Source organism: Manis pentadactyla, chromosome 12 (assembly GCF_030020395.1).
Source record: "Manis pentadactyla isolate mManPen7 chromosome 12, mManPen7.hap1, whole genome shotgun sequence".
Classification (NCBI taxonomy): domain Eukaryota; kingdom Metazoa; phylum Chordata; class Mammalia; order Pholidota; family Manidae; genus Manis; species Manis pentadactyla.
In genome coordinates, this window is record NC_080030.1 from 6,661,705 (window position 1) to 6,682,988 (window position 21,284).

At 48.5% G+C, this 21,284-nt stretch overlaps 1 protein-coding gene across 4 annotated transcripts in view; it reads left to right on the forward strand.

The window, feature by feature from the left end:
* INSR (insulin receptor) overlaps window positions 1-21,284 on the forward strand; it is a 106,328-nt gene that overhangs the window by 47,453 nt on the left and 37,591 nt on the right. For all 4 annotated transcript variants that reach the window (XM_036879306.2, XM_036879308.2, XM_036879305.2 and 1 more), the window contains exons 3-5: window positions 15,320-15,641; window positions 19,779-19,927; window positions 21,013-21,157. In XM_036879306.2, coding sequence (XP_036735201.2) covers window positions 15,320-15,641; window positions 19,779-19,927; window positions 21,013-21,157 — 616 coding nt within the window. The remainder of the gene's footprint in view (window positions 1-15,319; window positions 15,642-19,778; window positions 19,928-21,012; window positions 21,158-21,284) is intronic.

Genomic DNA, 21,284 nt, shown 5'->3' on the forward strand with positions numbered 1-21,284 from the left:
GCGGCTGCCTCGTCCACCTCCCTCTGGGAGGGGTCTCTGGCTCTGGCATCCGTGGGCGGATGCTTATCTTGGGGCTCTGGGTGTTGGATTCTCACATGCACGAGAATTGTTCTCGGAAGCTGGTCAAGGTTATGATGCGTGTGTGTGTGTGTGTGTGTGTGTGTGTGTGTGTGACTATTTTTCTAATGCAAACTTTCTATTTGAGTATATGCTGTTTAGTTTTCCAAGGTTTGGTTTTTTTTTTTAGTTGCTAAGGAAAAGTACATTAAATTTTATCTTTGCTTCCTGTGGAACTCTGTGAATAATGGGTGGCCAGGGGTGATTATTGCCAAGGAAATTGATAGGAAGGAAATTCTGCAGGGGGGAGGGTTCTGTGGGAGAACCAAGACGTGTCTTTGATCTTCAGATTTCAAAGTGGGAAACTCATGGTGAGATGGAACATACCCAGCAAGAACAAACCCAAGCGGTTTCTCCTGGCGGCCACACAAGGGTTACGTGGCACAGGGTCAGTGACATCTCAGAGGGGGTCATTGTCGTGGCCTTAGACCGGTTCCAAGAAGCAGAAGTTTGCAAGCCGAACACGAGGTGCTTTTCTCAGGGCACGAGATCAGGAAGGGAGGGTAGTAATTTTTATCATAAATCCACGTTCATGTGGTCCTTGCTGAGCTTGTTGCCTTAGCCAGGGTGGCCCTGTGTTTTAGCTGACATTGTATTTTTCTTTGCAGGAGAGTCTCTTCTTCCCAATATCTTTAAGCTCCATCCAGCTTTCTCTCAGCGTCTGTGTGTGCATGAAGGGGCTCAGCTACATCTCTTGCTTTGGATCTTGACTCATTTTAGCTTGAGCCCAAAGTCCCTCCAGGGCCCCAATTCCCAACCTTTCCTGGCATTCCGTAATCACAGGCCTGGGGAAGGAATGTGCCCCATCGTCCTCCAATTATGGTTTCCTTAGGAGGCTATTAAATCTTGATTTCTGAGAGGAAAACACTGTGTGTGTGTGTGTGTGTGTGTGTGTGTGTGTGTGTTTTCTTTTCCTTTTGGTCTGCAGTATTCTGCTACTGTGGGCTCATCTGGAAATTTCTAGCAACTTCAGAGGCTATTTAGGTAGCATTGGGAAGTGTGGTGATTTTATGGCTTTAGAATGAGCATGTACCATGCTTCTTTTATATCTCTGGACAGTTCTTTGTGGCTGTTTCCTTTGGGGGAAGTGGTGGGGGTAGGGAACACAGAGAGACCAGATTCGGATCCGGATGGACAACGCAGAAGTGTCGGGCTGGGACTTTCTGCATTTGATCAGTGGGGTGGGGGTGCTCGGGGAGGTCAGAGATAGCCCCCGTTATTTCTGCCTCTGGTGGGGAGCCTGGGTTGCATGGCACACAGCAGGTTTGGATTTGCATTCGCAGAATTGCACGGAGCAGAGTGACCAGTTGGTCATCAGCCCAGGGACACTGGTGATACGGAATCTCAATCTGCACCCCCAGATTTGAGGACACACACAAAAATGGAAGGGACACAGTGTTCCCCAAGAACACCTCTAAGGGAAGGAAATGAAGGTGTCTAGGGGGGATACTTTAAATGGGGTCGTTTCATCCCTCCTGTGCCCCACCCATCCTCACCCCAATGGCTGACGGAAGTTACTGCTCGGGGATGCCTGCAATGCCTGCTCATGCTGGGGACACCCTGGAAACCCCTTGCGTGGGCCCTGCAAGGGGTTGAATGCTGTACTGAGTACCCTTCATGCATCATCCCATCCTATCCTTGAAGACAGCCCAACCTACTATTACTGCCCCCATGGATACATGGGGAAACTGAGGCACAGAAAGCAGAGCCACATGGCCAGCTGGTGGTGTGCATCTACTCCAAACCCAGCTCCACCCCGAGCCATGATTTTTCTCTTCACCTTCGGGTGATTTGAAGCTATGGACTCCAGGTCTGATGGGACGGTCTCCAGAGAGCCGATTTGGACAAGGCAGAATTTCTCCGAGCCTATCATGCAGCCCCCTGCCCCAGGCTGGCGGCGGAGTGGCTGGTTGTTCATCTATATACATCAGCTTGATTGCACGGCAGAGATGGAGAGCGAGGCTGTAGAGGGTTAGCCAGAAGATGGCGTTTGGCTGTCTGGCTGCAATGCAAGAAAGAAATCTTTGAGCTTTTCCAGAATAACTTCTGGGGAAATTAACCACCCAGGCATATTTCAGCCCCTTCTGAGCTCGCCTGGAGAGCACCATGATTTATCACTAACTGTTCTTGATTTGTGACTAAATGTTCTTGTGCAGCAGCCCTGACTTCTGTCTCTCTCCCCAAAAGCACAGGACTGTGTCTGTTCTCTGCAGTTTGTGTCCAGAGCTTAGGACGGTACCCGGCGCTCAGTGGGAGCTCTGATCTGTTGATGGAGAGAACTAGAGGGATACGGTGTTGAGACTGGCACCGTACAAGGATGTGTTTTGCTACCTAGTAAACCTTTCAATTAAGAAACTAAGAGTTTATAGTCAGAGAGCCTGTCTGTGAGGTGGAGAGGGTTTCAGGGCATTTCTTGAGTGCAGAAAACCATCCGTCTGGGAATAAATACTGGCGTGTGGCCCATTGTTGGTCCTGGTGGGGAAACAATTCCTCTGTGGTCATAGTGTGCATGTAGTAGAGGCGTATTGCCAGGAAGCGTTCTCTCCATCAGGTGACTTAGTTTGGGTGTTGCGATGCTCACCACCTTTTGAGGTGACACACGGCATCCAGTCTGAGGGGAAAGCACTTGCAAAGCTGTTTTTTCCTTCATGCATGTTGCCCAAGTGTGTGTGGGTGCTCGGCAGTATGGAAAGAGCTGGAACCAGGAAGTTCAGGTGTACGGGCTGTTTGCTCAGGTAGCGGGAGGGCTGCAAAGTAGATCCAAAGAGCTGGTGTGAGGTCTGAGGATCCAGTTGGCTAAGGGGCAAACTCATTCTTTTCTCTAGTTGGAATAAACATGGGCAGGCAGTGGGTTTCCCCCCAAAACAGAGAGAACGCCATCTTTTTCCAGTAGAACAACAGAGTCTGAGGTGTACCCATGGGAGCGTCCCAAGTACAGGCACGGGGCTCCTGGCAAGCAGATGACGTGTGGAGCTTCGTGTCTCTTCTAAAAGGAATCTAAAGCAACTGGACTGGCTTTAGGAACCAGCTCGATAAGGCAAGAGGCCAAGAGTTCGTTGTCTCCTTTCGATCACAATGGGATTTGAAATGGGTGTGTTTTCATTCTGATGACTGATTCCAATTCATGGTGTCTGTGCAGAAATTCAGTATGTGGCACTGTTTCTTTTTGTGCCTTAGGAGTCGAGGAGATTGTCCTCATTGCTTAAATTGTCCTCATGGACTTACACTTTACTAGCTCATGGGTGTAGCGGTTCCCAGAAAACTGGCATCTGCTACCCTGTACACATTCAAGACCACCATGTCTTTGTTATTGCAAAGCCATCGGTCAGGTGAGCAGACCTTTTTATGTTTGAGATTGCCCCCAGGGAAACCCTCCTTTGCAATTCAAACCTTCCACAGCCACAGATTCCAAATGCTGGCATTCCCCATTCCCACCCCCTTCTTCTCATGAAGGCTGGGGTTCCCTCCCTACCCCTAGAAATTGGTTATACCTAATTCCAAAAATCACCCAGAAAACTTAAACATGTGGGTATATAGGAACAGAATTCGAGGCAAAAGGCTTTATCAGAGAGAAGAGAAAAGAGGTTTTGCATTGTGGGAAGGGACAGTTCTTAATGAGGGTCAACTCACGTCAATTCAAACTTTAGAGAGCAAATTGTAGGAAATACAAAGAGAACTGAGAAACCTCCCAGGAGACTCTGACACAGCCTTGATCACGTAGATAAACCTCAATTAGGCAACAGGGAGTCTGAATAATATGGTTAATAAGATTGTGGTAACAGATATGGACTGAACTTTATACTTCGCAAACAATACACATTTTAAAGTGCTCTTGGAATATTTAGAAAAATTAATCACCTGTTAAATCTCAGGGAAAAAAAATAAAAAGAACCTCAGTGGATTCCAAAAAGTAGACATTGCACTGACCCTAACCTCTTGCCGCAAGTAAATGTAACTAGAAATTAATTTTTAAAAGCTTAACCCAAAGAGCGTGCCAAACTCTTACCATGTGATAATTAAAAATAAAACATAACTGTTAACTTTGGTCAGGGAGGATCTCAACACTGCAAGTGTAGACTTTTTAGAAGACAGTGGAGATGTGGCTGTAGAGGAAAATGCAGAGTCTTAAATGGTTATAGAGAGAAATCACAAAAATAAGACCATGAAAAATGAAACAAATCTACACAAGACAAAGGAAATGGTAAACTAGCAGGGGTAACTGATTAGAAAAGAAACAGAATTGACAAATTCAAGAGACAGATCTTTTAGAGCCGCAATGCTCAGAAGATAGCCAGAGGTACACAAAAATAATTTAGTGGCTCAGTCACATTAGCCACTTTCTCAGCACTCGGTGGCTGCATGTGGCTAGTGACAGATACAGAACTTTTCTGTCCATGCAAAAAGTTCACTGGGCAGTGCCGTTTTAGAAGGAAAAATCTAGAAAGTAATGTAACTAAGAAAAAAAAAAGGCAGGGGGAGAACAGATACTATATATGAAATTAAGAATGAAAATGGGGATGTAATTTAAAATCCACTAAAAATGTATAAAGATAACTCCTGTAATGCTTTTGGAAATATTATGAAAATAACATCACTTACTGATTTAAGTGGTTTACTTGGACTGATCATTATCTTTCGCAAGAAATTAAGGCTGTGAATTTGCCCCCGGAAGACAGCTATGCCTGCAACTCTTAAGCAGCAGTCTCTTGCCATCTTAATTTCTAAAGAAGCAGAAGACCGGAGTAGGCTGAAACTCAATAGCTTTTTCAAAGTTACTCTTACAGTGAATTGCTTAAAATGTGTAGTCATTATGTACATTGAAGAGGGAAAACTTAAAAAATGTCTGCAACAAGCAAACAGGGACCCTTGCCCCTTGCAAGAGTGGTTTTCAAGAGCAGGCTGGGTGGTCGGAGTGACTTAGCAACCACAAACTCAGTCGTGTGCAGAAACCCTGATGTCCCGGACTCCACACCTCAAACCCAGAGTGTCCACATCTGAGCACATTGCTCCCTTGTCTATTGCTTCTCTCATGAGTCATGTCCACCTGCCCAAGGTGACAACTTGGGAGTCACCAGGATACATCAGTTCTCATGACTCCACCTCCCTGATGGCTTCAAAAGCCAGCCTCTTCTTTCATGTCCCCTCTGTCCTTGACCTCTTCCACCATCCACCAGAGAGCCAGAAAATTAGTCCGTGGTGTCTCTTCTGGTTGAAGCCCTTCTTTGACTCTTCCTGCATTGCAAAGTCCAAGCCCCTCAGCTCCCTAGCCTCCTTGCCTGCCCTGATCTCAAATGCCTGTCCTGTACTTTGCCCTTCATCAACTCTGAACTGTGTCTAGTTTTCTGAAGGCAGCCCTGGTGATTCATGCCTTTGCATGTACTGTCCCTTCTCCTGCTGGGATAAGCCAGCCACCTGACTCTCCCACATTTTTTTTCTTCTATGAGCTTTATTGTGCAGCTACTGTGTGCATGGCTCTGAGACAAGAGCAATACGACAAGACATGGTCCTCCCCTGCACAAGGGCTTACCTGTCTCTTTTGTGCATCTTGGGACAGGAGAGACAGTGTCTGTCTGCATCCCAGTGCTTATACTGGGCCAGACCCAGGTGGGGCAGGGTGGGGAACAGGTGAATTAATAATTGTCAGTGTAACTGTGATACCACACCTGTCTCAGTGTCCCTGGGAAACCCTGGTAGGAGTTTTGGCCCTGCTGTTTGCTTAGCTGCATTGGCATTTAGCAAAGTAGCCCTTCTATGCCTCAGTTTCCACATCTGTAATGGAGATGGCTGTTTGATTAATAGGGATAATAAGATCTCATTAGCCCATGTGGATTGAACATCGTATTCTGCAAACACATTTTAAAGTGCATTCATGGCAGGTTCGCTGCCTCAGTTTACAGGCATTGCAAATACACGTAGGGCACACAGGTTTGATGTCTTCAAATGCACGGAGAACACTGGCTGGAGGGCACCCCCGAATAATAGCCTGTAGGTTTTCTTAAGGATGTAATTTTTGAGTATGGTCCTTGGGTTTCTGGACGCGTGGTGGGTGGAAACATTGAAGGTAGGGTCAGAGACGGCACTGTCCCCTAGGTGCGGCCTCTCCCCACGCGCCGGGCCAGTTGGGGTTATTTTGCAGTGTGACCCTGGAGAGCCGCTGTCCCCTCTGGGTTCCTCCTCGGCCATCCCGGGCGCTGCCACGCGGTGACCCGATCTCCTCCTGGGCACACTGCTAGCTCCGCGCGCGGCTCGAGCCGCCCGGAGGCTGGGCGCACCATCGGTTTCTCCTTTCCTCTAACTTTCCCCAAAGTTGCATCCTTTGCACGCGCTTCCTGCGAGGTCTGCTCCCGCAGAGACCCTCCAGGGGCCCCCGGTGCTGACCGCCCTGCGGCGGCCCGGGCCGTGAGCACCAGGCGGGCGAACGGAGCCCCGCGCGCCCGGGGGCGGGGCCAGCTCCCCGGCAACACGCCCGCCCATTGGCTGAGCTCGAGGGCGGCGCTGAGGCCGCCGCCACCGCCCGGCCCGGATTCCACGGAGCGGAGCGCGCCTCGAGCTTTGTGCGGCGCGGAGGCTGCTGGCTCGAGGGGGCGGGGCCACGCCCGCCCTCGGCCCTCCCCTAGTGGGCTACACACACACACAAATACACACACACATTCTGACCAATCCTGAGGCTGCCTTCGCGGGGTGGCCCCCTGGGGCTCCGCCCCCTTCCTGGCGTGTGCGCACCGTAAGTCCCCGAAGAGCTCCGCAGCTCGATTCCAAACGCATCTGGCCAGAGAACGTGTGCGCGCGGTTGGGGGCGGCTTTGTCGGGGAAGGTAAGGGGGACGTGCCTGCTTCAAGGACACGAGCGCCTGTGGTGGCCGCACCTCGGGGATGGCAGACTCCAAAGGGCGTCTGTCGATCACCCAGCTGTCAAAAGGTCACCCCCAGCCGCCCACCCCACCATTAAATCATTTACTAGGTCCCTAGGGGAGGAATTTCCCGACAACTCGCTGTCCGCGCCGCGGGGCTCTAGGGACTCGAACCTGCGCTGTCCGGGTCCTGGGCGGCCGTGGCAGGGAACGTCTTTGCATGGAAGCAAAGTCAATTACTTTAAGGGGTTTATAAAATTCACACTTGCAGGCAGAGCCACGGGGCCCTGTGGTGCATGCGTCTGCAGGCCCATGATGCAACTGTTCCGTTTGGAAATTTCTGGAAAGCAGTAATTTTTGGAATCATAAATCTTGAGGTTTTTTTTTTTTTTAAACTGCAGGCTCTGGAAAGGAATGTAACAATGTTATTAACATATGTCGTGCTATGGAAATATTTCGTAGTGGTTTCTTTTTTTTTTTGGTTTGGTTTGGTTTTGACACTTTAGTTCAGAAAAAAGAAACTGCTCTAAACTTAGAAAGGCAAAGAAAAAAAAAGTGGTTGTATTTTTGTAAGCATGTCATTTACAACGCGGCGCTGCGTTTCTCCCACTATTCCAGCTTCTCACCTTGCAATGGGTTAGTTCGTAACTTTTAATTTTGATGTCGTTTTCCAGTTTCCGAAGAAGTTGGGAAAGTTGTAATTAAATTCATGAGCTGTTTACGTTTTAGCCTATTTTTTTGCATTCTTTTTTTTTATTTGCCCATTTTCCCTATTTGTTTTATCTCTCTAATGTGTTTATGTACACACATACACGCATAATACTTGTTTGTTTGTACCGTTTGAGAGTCCCTCGTAAGCATAGTGACCCTTTCCCCTTCATTCGTCAGTGGGTATTTTCTAAGAACAAGAAAATTTCTTTCCCAACCCCAGTACAAGGATCAAAACCAGGAAATTAACACAGTATGCAATACTTCAATCTGCAGTGTGTATATAAATCTCACCTGTGGTCCCAGTGCTGTGTCCTCATCAATGTATTTTCCTGGTCCAGGTTCCAGTCTAGGGTTGCGCTTTGCATTTAGTTAACCTTGACAGTTGATTTTATAGTAAGATAAAACTGATCTTACAAGAACCTTTCTAAAAGCAGTCAATGGTGTCTGTCAGCTATTCTCACATCGTCACTACTGGATATTTGGGAATAGAATTATGTAATCCATTATCAATTTACGAATTGTCCAATGGAGACTTTTAAAAAATGTATTTTCAAGTAGATATCAGTTTTGAAAATGTAGCATGCATATGCAGCAAAAAAAGACAAAATTTGTGCTGATGTGTAGGGGCTAATGCCTAACCCTCCCCGCAGACACGGGCACGTTTCTTGTGTCGCTTCCAGAGTGATATATGCCCCCATTTGTCCTTTCCTCCCTCCTCTCCATTTTAAGTTATAATTTACATACAGCAGGATTTACCCTTTCTAGTATAAAGTTCTTTGCATTTGACTGACATACACAGTCAAGATGTAGAATGGTTCCATCATCCCCCCAGATTTCGCTGTGTTGCTTTGCAGTCAGCTCTTCCCCAGGTCCAGCCCCGGGTGACCGCCGATGCGTTCACTGCCCCTGTAAGTCTTGCCGTTTCCTGGATGTCCTATAAATAGAATACAGTGTGTCGCTTTTAAGACCAGCTTCTTACACTCAATACGATACGTTTGGAGGGCATCCACTTGCCATGGGTATCAGCGCTCCATTCTTTGCTGATTGCTCAGTGGAATTCATTGTATGGCGGTACAATGTTGATTTATTCCCCAGTTGAGGGCCCTTCGGGTTGTTTCCGGTTTCGGTGATTAGGAATGTTTCTACCATAAACATTCCCATGCAGGTCTTTGTGTGAATTTTTTTTTTTTCCATCTCACCTAGGGTAACCCCAAGGTTGTGTGGTACGGAGAACAGTTACACGTTTAATTTCATAAGAAACTACCAACCTGTCTTCCAAACTAGCTGTTCCGTTTTGCATTCCCACTATGTCTCTTTCCTTTTCCCACAAACAAGCTATGTTCTTTAGACATTGTTCTGCACCTTGCCTTTTTCCACTCACTATCTAGGAAGTGACTCCGACATCAGAATGCATGAAGCCACCTCCTTTTTTATAGCTGTGTACTATTCCACCTCTTTGCTGCATAGTAATTTCTTCATGTAGCCCCCTCTGTGGACCTTCAGAGATCTCCTAGTCTTTTGCTGTTACAAACCCACTGCTTAATATCCTGAAGAATATCCATGTCCAGGTGTCTATGTGCATACATGCTCTCTTGTCTGTGGGGTGATTCCTACCAGTAGAAATATCGGGTTCAACTGCACTTTCTTCCTTTGTTTTGAGCCACCTCTCTTTAACCAGTTGGCATTTCTGTAGATCTTCCTAGAGAAGGCATCATTTGGAAGGGCGCGTTGTGTCTATTGTGGAGGGGTCAGCCAGAGGAGCCAGGAGCAGCCCCCTCCTTCCCACTCCACCGATTATTTAGGGTTCCGTTTTTCATCTTCTCACGAACAGAAAGTGAAAAAGCCACTTGACATTTCAGGAAGGTGGTGGTTGCTTCTGTTAGTGTGACTGGAGGCCAGAGGGTTTGGAAGCTTCAGGGAGAATTGGGAGGAAACTGGCTGCTGGGCTCTCTGGCAGAAACAGCCTGGGGAGGGGTGGTAGCCCTCTGAGTCTGGGTTTCTGGGACTGGGGCTGGATTTGGGGTTCTGGGTGCATGAGGTGGAACAGGTCGAGGGGCCTGGCAGGAGGAAAGCCAGCCCCTTCTCCACCGGGGCCGTTTTCATCTTGCACAACATGTGGTTTTCATAATTCAGCCTGGGGCAGGGTGCAGGGAGGGAGGCCACCCTGTGGCATTTCTATTAAAAAAGATAAAGTACTGGGAAACAGAATGGGAAACACCCGGGGTGGCTTATTGTTATCAAAGTATAGCCTTCAAAAGTTAAAAACAGTACTCTTCTGCAAAAATAAAGTAAAGGCCGAACACCTGTCAACCCATTTCTTTTAACCCTTCAGTGAGGGGACCCGAGGGATGGTAAAGCCAAAGCATTTGTAGTCACTGAAATAGTGTTGCAAAGTCGACATGGTGCTTAACATCCAATGGGGCCATAAAACTGTCATCTCTGGGGGGGTTCTCTCTCTTACTGGATACAGATGACTTACAGTTTAGCCCTTTGACTTGACATCTGACTGCCCTGGAGTCTAGGCCCTAATAGAAATAGCAAATTGATCATAAGGATGTTTCACTGGAGCAGGGGTGGCGAACCTCTTCAGCCCATTGCCTGCTTTTGCAAATAATGTTTTATTGAACACAGACATACCCAGGTCCTGCGTCTTCTCTGGGGCTGCTTTCACACTGCAGCAGCAGAGACTGGTTGTAGCAGAGACCGTATAGCCAGATGGCCCCTTGTGACCCTGTCTTTTGAAAAAGTTGGCTGCCTCTTATGCTGTGGGATGAAAATCATTCTCAGGTGGGTCCCGTTAAGCCAGGCTCCAGCATTAGACGGGAAAAGTCCACACCTCTGGTTTTGTTTGCAAGTGTTGGATAATTTTTCTTAGCATTGTCTAGGCCGGAAGGCTTATGTGTTTGGGAAGTTTTTGTTAGTGCTTTGTGGATGCCTCTTTTGAACTGCAGGGCTGACCTTCAGACACAGCCCCAGAGCGGGAAGTAGGCCCCTTCCTGTTCTCACATGTACTTTCCCAGAGGGAGGGGTCTTTGTAGTCCTAGATACTTGTCTGCCTTGTAGATTGCTTCCCGCCAGTGGAGTGTCCACCCTTGGGTCTCTGCAGACAGATCATTAACAAGGGTGATGAAGGTAATTATAATACCCATAGCAGCTAAGCTAATGTATATTAAACCTTCACATCAACCAAAAAAAAAAAAATCCACCACTTTACCTACATCATCTCGTTTAGTGGTGCGAAGGAGTTAGGGGATTGCCATCCCCACTTTACAGACAAAAACACTGAGGCTGCTGTTGGTTCCATAAAGAAATCTTTACGGTGTGCCTGTGGGTCAGATGGCACTATGTCGCCAAAGCTAAATGCGTGTCCCCTCTGCCCTCAACTGTGGGTGGCTGTGGTGATTCTTTAGACCCAGGAATATCAGATTCCGAGCCCAAAGGCTGAGGTTCCAGTTTGGACCCTTCTCCTCCTCAGCTGGCTAGCTTCTCGCCCCTCTCAATGGAGATAGTGACTTCCCTCCCTTCCTGCTGGTAAGTGAGAATCCAGTGGTTGCTATGTAATCCCTGAAAAACCCACACAGACATCAGTAGGTCCTCTCCACCCCGACCCGTCCCATCCTGCTCCTATTAGAGCCTCTTAATTCTTTCTGGGTCCATGTAAAGAAAATCACAATTTGCATCTATGTATGGATGCTCCAAATTTTGCATGTAATTTTTTTTTCATGGAATTCCTGCAACTGGGGCTCTTTGGGTAAATTCTTAAACCAGTGGCTAAAGATCAGGGACTTGGAACTGCGGTAAGAAATGCAATAGAAGTAGTAGAACCTATAATAATGTATAATGGAAATGTAAGAAGATAATGTGTTAGAACATGGTTTGAGCTGGAGTGGGCGGTTGGGAGGTCAGGGCAGGTCTTTCTAATATGTCGCGCCTGGATACGTGGTCAAGGAGTCTCTTTTTATTCTCTAAGCCTCTGCTGTCCAGTGCGAGAGCCAGCAGCCGCCTGTGGTTGTTAAAATTAAAACTGAAATGCAATGAAGAGTTTGGTTCTTCAGAAGAAAATGGAACCCTGTGTACTCTTGGTAGGAATGTGAAATGGTGCCGCCGCTGTGCAAAACAGTACGGTGGGTCCTCAGAAAATTAAAAACTGAACCACCGTATGATTCACCAGTTCTGCTTCTGGGGCTATATGTCAATTACTTGAAGGCAGAGTCTTGAAGGGATATTTGCACACCTGGGTTCACAGCAGCATGATTCACAGGAGCCAAAGGTGGAAGCAACTCAAATGCCCATGGATGGGTGGATGGATGGATGGATGGATGGATGGATGATGGATGGATGGATGATGGATGAGTGGATGGATGGATGGATGGATGGGTGGACGGATGATGGATGGATGGATGGATGGATGATTGGATGGATGGATGGATGGATGGGTGGACGGATGATGGATGGATGGATGGATGGATGATGGATGGATGGATGGATGGATGGATGGATGGGTGGATGGATGGATGGATGGATGGATGGATGGATGGATGATGGATGGATGGGTGGATGGATGGATGGATGATGGGTGGATGGATGATGGATGGGTGGATAGATGGATGTATGGATGTATGGATGGATGGGTGGATGGGTGGATGGATGGATGATGGATGGATGGATGATGGATGAGTGGATGGATGGATGGATGGATGGGTGGACGGATGGATGATGGATGGGTGGATGGATGGATAGATGATGGATGGATGGATGACGGATGGGTGGGTGGATGGATGGATGGATGGATGATGGATGGATGGATGGATGGATGGATGGATGGATGATGGATGGATGGATGGATGATGGATGGATGGGTGGATGGATGATGGATGATGGATGGGTGGATGGATGGATGGATGGATGACGGATGGGTGGATGGATGGATGGATGGATGATGGATGGATGGATGATGGATGGGTTGGTGGATGGATGGATGGGTGGATGGATGATGGATGGATGGATGGGTGGATGGATGGATAGATGATGGATGGATGGATGATGGATGGGTGGGTGGATGGATGGATGGATGGATGGATGATGGATGGATGGATGATGGATGGGTTGGTGGATGGATGGATGGGTGGATGGATGATGGATGGATGGATGGGTGGATGGATGGATAGATGATGGATGGATGGATGATGGATGGGTGGGTGGATGGATGGATGGATGGATGGATGATGGATGGATGGATGGGTGGATGGATGGATAGATGATGGATGGATGGATGATGGATGGGTTGGTGGATGGATGGATGGGTGGATGGATGATGGATGGATGGATGGGTGGATGGATGGATGGATGACGGATGGGTGGATGGATGGATGGATGGATGATGGATGGATGGATGATGGATGGGTGGGTGGATGGATGGATGGATGGATGGATGATGGATGGGTGGATGGATGGATAGATGATGGATGGATGGATGATGGATGGGTGGGTGGATGGATGGATGGATGGATGGATGATGGATGGATGGGTGGATGGATGATGGATGGATGGATGGATGGATGAATGAATACACGCAATGTGGTCCATGCACATGCTGGAATATTATTCATCCTTAACAAGGAAGGACAGTTTAACACTCGCTACACTGTGGATTGGCCTTGAGGGCACTGTGCTCAGTGAAATGAGCCAGACACAGGACAGACCCTGTCTGATCCCAGCCCTGGGAGGTCCCTAGAGGAGCCCCATCCACACAGACAGCAAGTGGGTGGTGGGGCCAGGGGCTGGGGGAGGGCCTGGGGAGTGAATGTTTCATGGGGAAAGAGCTTCAGTTTGGGGAGATGCAAAGGTGTGGAGATGGAGCGGGGGGATGGCTGCATGACATGTGATTGTGCTTCCTGCCGCCGAGCTGTGCACTCAGGAATAGTTCAGATGGTCACTTTTATGCTATGTGTGTTTTGCCACAATTAAAAAGAGGTTCGGTTCCTTGTTGCAGTAACCGCACTCGGCAGCCACAGGGGAGAAATGGCTCCTGTGGTGGGCAGTGCAGAGCAAAAACATTTCTCCCATCAAGGGAAGTTCATCATACAGTGCGTCTCGTGTGTGGTTTTGGTCCAGGGGCCGCTCCTGTTTCTGGGGTCCGGTCAGTGGGGTTCACTTGGGCCATGACCTTTGCTGCCACAATCCAAGAGCCTGAGAATTTAGGCTGAGCGTACTTCCAGACCGTGTTTCAAGGCGGGCAGGGCATGAACGCAGATGTAAACATCTCCTGGGACAGGCTGTGCCATGGCCGAGGTCTGTCCAGCCTCAGGGAGGCCATCTGTCCTTGGACAAATTTGCCGACAGCCTGGGCAGGGAGGGCTGGCCCTCGGGGCCCAGGCCGGATGCCGAGAGACCGAAATCAAAGGGTAATTAGGAAGCGATGAGTAGTGAGACACGGAGAAGAGGGATGTGTGACCAGCTGCTGGGGGAAGCCAGGTGGCCTCCAGCCTTCAGTGGACAAGTTCAATTGTGATGAACAAGAAACTTCTTCCAAGCACGAAGCCCACACACGGCCTCTTCCCCCCAGCTGCACACCCTTCTGCTTTCTGCCCGTTTATGATCTCCTATAGGTCGCTGCAGAAGCGGCACCTCCCCTTCCCTGCAGCGTGGCGCTTGTTGCCAACGCAATTACGCATTCATCTCAATTACTGACATGCCTCGTCTACCAGGCCATGGGCAGCTGGAGGCAGGGTCTGTGGTCACCTTGTTCACACCGTGTCTCAGTATTTAGATCAATGCACTCCAATGTCTGACGAAGCAGTCTGTGACCTTTGGGTAGTCTGCCTTACCTCTCTGTGCCTTCGTTTCCCCGTTTGTAAAACAGAGAAAATGCAGTTGACCACATCTCTGTTTATACCAGCGTGAGCCAGCTTGCTAGGGCCACTTGTATAATTTCTAGAAAACTTGGTTATTACACAAGCTGTTATTAAAATGTAAATGATAGGAACTCATAATTAAACAAGTTGTGTTAAAAACAAAGGTAAGGAATACCCAACACTCACTGTTTCCTGAATTATCTCACGGTGTTTTTCGATTAATGCTTTTGAGGTTATTTCCTACTACTACAGTTGGCTCCTGTCCCACACAGGAACTTGGGGTGCCGGCCCCCTGCCTTGAAAACTAATGGGCTGCTGTTGAGCAGAAGCCTTACCGATGACATGAACAGCTGAACACGTATTCTGTGTGTTCTCTGAATCACGCACTATGTTCTTACAAAAAAGTAGGCTAGAGAAAAGAAAGTGATCTTGCAAATTGTTGCCGATCTCAAACATTTTTTTTTGTCCAACTTACGCATGGAAAAACATCCACGTGCTATTCACAGGTCAGCTGTCTACAGTGGCCACACAGTTTAATGCTGTGATGAATCTTACCAGCTCCACGTTCAGTAACTTTTCGTTGGTAGCCTGACACGGGCCATGGTGGGAGTGTTTATGTCCCTGGTTTGGGAGCTGGAATGAGTCCATAGCTGTGCCTGGCTTGGGCTATAGAAGTGTGACTTTTTGTTATTGTTTTGTGTGGCTTGCTCTGCCTGATCCAGCCCGGCCCTCTGCGCAGGCAGGTATCGGCAGAGCCTTTGACCAGCTGTTTCCTTTCTGTCTCTAGTTTGCCCGACTGTATGCAAGTCACACGGCTGCACCGCCGAAGGCCTCTGCTGCCACAGCGAGTGTCTGGGCAACTGCTCCGAGCCCAATGACCCCACCAGGTGCGTGGCCTGCCGTAACTTCTACCTGGAGGGCAGGTGCGTGGAGACCTGCCCACCCCCGTACTACCACTTCCAAGACTGGCGCTGCGTGAACTTCAGCTTCTGCCAGGACCTGCATAACAAATGCAAGAACTCCCGGGTGCCAGGTTGCCACCAGTACGTCATCCACAATGACAGGTGCATCCCGGAGTGTCCCTCTGGATACACGATGAATTCCAGCAAGTGAGTCCCGAGCGTGGGTTCTGGGGTGGGGGTGGGGGTGGCAGCGTGCGATTGCCGTGGGTGCCACCTGTTAAAACTGTGCAGAAACCCAGAGTTAGCTGGCCAGGAGCTAGGGACTTGCTCATGTTTTGTGACATGAGTCTCTCAGATGCCACTTCTGCCTCCAGCTTTGGTCCTGGCCTTTGGAGCCGGAGTCCACAAACTTTTTCTGTAAAGGGCTGGAGAAGAAATATTTTTGGCATCTTGTACACCATCTTTAAAGCCTTCTGTGCGCTTTGAGAATAGGAGACAGAAAGATAGAAGTCCTAGAATCCGCCCCAAGGACTGGGCTGGCCCCCCTAATGTAGCTGCCTGACTGTTACAGGCCCAGGTTTGCTGAGATTCGCCTGAAACTCAAAGACAAAGAGGCTCAGTTCTAGATCATTCCCAGGGCTTTGTTGTTTTTTGAAGGACAGTGTTGCCAACCCATTTCCTACTACTTGGGTGAGAAATAGCAGGATTTTCTCTCCTCGGCAGTGAGTCAGATTTCCTATGCCCATTGAAGACTTCTTGCTCACACTGTTAGCTTCTTAGATGAGCTATTTTGGTGTCTTGGGGGCTGTAACCAAGCTTAAAAAATCTGTTTCCTGGTTTTTATGTCGAGGGTTGGAAAAAAAAAAAACCCCACCAAACAACACAAAAACAAATCAGAAACAGACGCACGTCCAGGGCTTTGAGCTGATCTGCTTACGTAAAAAAATCTTCCTCTTCGGACTTGAGAATTAGCCAAGTGAGAGTTGTTCTGGTGGGAAATTTCATTTCCCCGGGTGGGTGGGAAGGAAAACAGTCTTTATTTCCGTTCTTAGGAGCCTCTTTTCGAGTGTTTGTGGAACCTCCAAGTACAAAATGTTTTATTTGTTTTTTTTTTTAATAAAACCTATCAAGTAGCTTTGTTGCCCCAAAATAGGCCTCCGTAAATCACCTTTGTGTTCCAGACAGGTTTTTTTCCTCCCTGCCTTTTTTGGGCCATTTTATCAGAATTCCCTTTGATTCATTTCTGTTTTGTTTTCATGTTTGATATAAAGCATGGATATTTACATCTTCCTGTGAGATGTTGGTTTAAAAGACATTGGCTTTAAATAAAAGGTATTTTTTGCTGGCCATAACTAAGGCCTGAGAAATAGAGCGACCTCCTTTGATATTCTTGTGGATGTGGTACTGGCTCCTAGGACTGAAACCCTATGAAACTGGTGGTGTGTCCTGGTGCCTGGGACCTTTCCTGAGTACGCCAGGGCCTGGGGAGGGGCCCCCAATAGCACTGTCATAGCAGTATTTTACTTTGTAAGTTTTGAAAGAAATGAACGGTTTTCCTTCTGAAACTTTTATTGAAGGACTTAAATGTCAGTGCATCTTCTAATTTGGTTTGATACCAGATAGGACCAGATCATTTCTTCCATTCTTGGGGCATGTCTGGAAAATAGTTTTTGATGTTTTCGGAAGAGAGGTCTGGGAAGCCGCATGAATTCATTGAAAGGCCTTACCATCTGTGGTCCTTCTGAGGTATTTGGTGGGGGCACAAGGGTGCTCTTTACTGAGATAAGGGCTACTTGAAATTTGGTGTGTATATGAAGAGTGTGATGGGTGTGGTTCCCTTCCTCTAGAATTCTCTGCCACTTGATCTTCGCACGGCTGGCTTCATACCTTGAAAGTCCCTTCCTCTGAGAATCCTTCCCTATCTGACCACCCTGTCAGAATTTGCCATCCAGCAACTTTTTGACACATTGCTCAGTTTTAACTCTGGGTGTATCCTTTACTGTGGCTGGTGTTTCAAGTGTCAGTTTAAAAATTTCCACCAATCAGACCGTGTGCTTCCCAGGTGTATCAGTTAGCGCTTGCTGTGTAACAAACCACCCCAGCCCTTGGGGACGTGAAACAACACTCATTTAAGATTTCTAATGATTCTTTGGGTTGACTGGCAGTTTGTCTGGCCTGGGCTGGGTCAGCTGGGACTGGGTGGTATAGGATAGCCTCTCAGGTCTTAGGTGGGCAGCCGTGGTCCTTCTCCATGTGGTTTCTCAGCCCAGTAGCCAGGATTGGCATGTCCTGATGTGCAAAGTACTTTTCAAGCCTCTGCTACGGTCCCATTGGCCAAACCCTGATTCAGGGGGTGGGGAAATAGACTCCACTTTTTGGTGGGAAGGGCTGCGAAGACCTTGTGGCCGTTTGTGATCTGCAGCAGGGAAAGTAGATCATCTATTCTGTTGGCTCATGTGTACCTGTGGTTTAGAACAGGCGTTGGCAAAGGGCCAGATAGTAAATATTTTCAGTTCTGAGGGCCATATGGTCTCTGTTGGAGCCACTCACCTACCCTTAAAGCTGAGAGCAGCCATAGAGGATAACATAAACCAGTGTGGGTGTGGCTGTGTTCCAGTGTAACGTTGTTTACCAAAAACAGGTGGCCAGCCGGATTTGGCCCGTGGGCCCTAGTTTGCCAACACCCCGGCTTAGATTATCACCTGTCACATAATAGGTGCTCGGTGTAGAACCAGCCAAAGAGCACAAACATTGGGTCACAGTTCTGTTTCCACCCCAGCTGTTTGACAGCAGCTGGGTGCACAACAGATCCGTTCTGACACCAACCCCCCGAGGCTGGCGTCAGACCCCGCAGGTGGTCAGTTATCGGTGTCACCCAGGGCTGTCTGAAAAAGGGACCTTGCTGGGTGGGGGGCGGCCTAATTCCTTATCTGGCTGTTTGGCTAGCAGCTGTGTTGTTTATTCAAGATGGACATTGGCAGTCGGAAGCTTCATGTCAGGCACTTACATGACATATACTGATGATTACAGCTTTATTGTTGAGGATACACTTAGGGCAAGGTCTGGGAGAGGCCCCGACACAGAGCTTCCGGGCCCTGGCAGATTCAGCGACATCATCCTGGCACACTGATGCATTCGCCATCCGGGGAGCTCCACTGACTTGGTGTCTGGCATTTTTGTTGGGGTCTCATTGCAGAGGTGTGATGGGTTGAATCCTTGACCATCTAGCCCCCGCTCCCCTCTCTGGAGGTCACGTGGCTGAAAGGTTCACCTGGTAATCGCAGATTCGGTCTTTCTGGTGACCGGCCGCCATCCTAAAGCTATGTAGAGACCATCATAAGTCACCTTATGGGCCTAACAAGGATGCTGCTATTGCTGTGGAAATTCCCAGGGCCTTTGAAGTTTTGTGCCAGGAGCCGAGACAAAGGCCAGAGATGTTCTTTATTACACCACCAACACAGAGATTATTCAGAAGGATGGGATATGCAGGGATATGGAAATACCAACAGTAAGACAAGGATGTCTGCCACTCACGAAGGGTCGTCGTAGCAAGGACTAATGATCTTTGTTTCCTATGTGCCAAGTGCTTTAGACAATTTAAGTTCTAGCAAAACCCTCACTGGGCTGGCTTGGGTGTGTGGCTACCTCTGAACCCCCAGGGGCGTGGAAGATAATGCCCAGCCTGGCCTGGATCCTGGGTCCTGCCTGGATCTAAGAAGGTCATGCTAGCTGAGAGCTGACCTCAGGAACCCTGTTGGGTGGGGAGGGGACTGGTAACTGGGCATAGTGGCAAAATGAATCCTATTGTTTTGACCCATCAGTTCTGCGTAATTCCTGTTGCCACGGTAACACCACAAATCCATCCACTTGGTGTAAGGGGGTGGGTCCTGTCTGTACGGGGTAGATGTATGATCCTCCCTTGGGTGCAGTGAAAATCCTGTCACTTTGGGGTAAAACATGACTTCAGGGTGCTGTTCTAGGACCTGTCATCCTTGGGTAACGATATAAGCCTGTCACTTCAGTTTCTTTCCTGGACACCATCTGTCCCGCCCTCCTGCAGAGGACAATGTTTGGAGATATTTTTGACTGTCACGCCTCGAGTGCCCCTGGCAATGAGTGGGTGAAATCCAGGAACGCTGCTCAGCCCCCTCAATATGCAGGACAGCCCCCCAGCAACGGAGAATTCCCCGGCCCTAAATGTCAAAGGTGCCGTGGTTAAAACTCCCAGCCTTAGGGTAAATGGTGTAATTCCTGTCTCTTGGGACCGTGAGCTCCGTGTGGTCTGCCGTGTGTGTGTGAGGTCCGATGTGCCCTGACCCCGTTCTCTCTCTGCTCTTTCCTTAGCTTGATGTGCACTCCATGCCTGGGCCCCTGTCCCAAAGTCTGCCACCCCCTGGAAGGCGAGAAGACCATTGACTCGGTGACATCCGCCCAGGAGCTCCGAGGCTGTACCGTCGTCAACGGGAGCCTAATCATTAACATTCGAGGGGGCAGTGAGTGCTGTGCGGGGACAGGGTGTGGCCTGCTGGGGTCCAATTCTGGGAGCACAGAGGAAACACAGCCCAGATGCCACCGATCAGTGGAGAGCCACTTAAGGGATCTGCTTTCAAGCCTGAAATTCACAACTCAGGCCTAGCCCCACCCATCCTGAAATTCTTAGTGTCCAAACTGGGAGTTGTGACATCAGGAATTTGCATTTTTAACAAGCAGGCAACATGCCCTGTGGCAGGTCTGGGGACCATATTTCTAGAAATACCATCACCGGCAAGAAGGCATTCCATTGTTTATTTATTAAGCAAACATTTATTGAGTCCTCACGATGAACAAGGCAAGGTCTGCTCATGATGGATCTTCCAAATAAGCAGATCCGTGTAGAATGTAAACTCGGTGGGGGGTGGGTGGGGTCCACACTATGAAGGGAAGTACAGCAGGTTAACAGAGGGAGCCGGGATCAGTGACCTTTTCTTATAAAGGGCCACGTAATAAGTACATTCAGCCTTGCAGGCCAGGCGGTCTCTGAGTTATGTATTCATCTCTGATGTTGCCGAGTAATAACAGCCATAGAGAGCCTGTGAACAGATGGACTTGGCTCTGTTCCGATTAAACTTTATTTACAACACAGGATGGATTTGGCCAGTGGGTGGTCGTTTACCAGCCTCTGAGATGAAGAAGCAAGGGGGTTTTGTTATTGTAGAAGTTTCTGGTCTGAGGAGGGATGCTTTGAGTTGGTGATGGAGCAAACCAAGCATAAATGTGGGAGAATAATATTCTGGGCAAAGGAGGCAGCCAGTGCAACAGTCCTGAGGCAGGAGTGTGCCTCACCTGTTTAAGGGCCTGTGGGGGCCTGTGTGTCTGGAATAGGATGAACAAAGTAAAAGATGAGAAAAGCTGTGGTCACTTATTTAGGGACTTGTAGACCCTGTAGTAGGGACTTTGAATTGTATTCTAAATGTGATGTATGTTCAGCAGGATATGTCCAAATTATTTGCAGTCCGTAGGTTGACTCCTTGCCATGGGAGATTATGGGAAGATTGAAATATGTATATAGAAGCTCACTGGGTGTTTTCTCTTTCCTTAGATAACCTGGCAGCTGAGCTGGAGGCCAACCTCGGACTCATTGAAGAAATTTCAGGGTATCTGAAAATCCGCCGATCCTATGCCTTGGTGTCGCTTTCCTTCTTCCGGAAGTTAAGTCTGATTCGAGGAGAGACCTTGGAAATTGGGTACGTGGGCCTGGTTCTGTGCCTTTGGCCCAAATGCTTACTAGGATACCGTAAGTTAGAAAAACTTAGGATTTTTGCCAAGATATGGAAACAGCCTAAGTGTTTGCTGATTAATGAATGGTTAAAG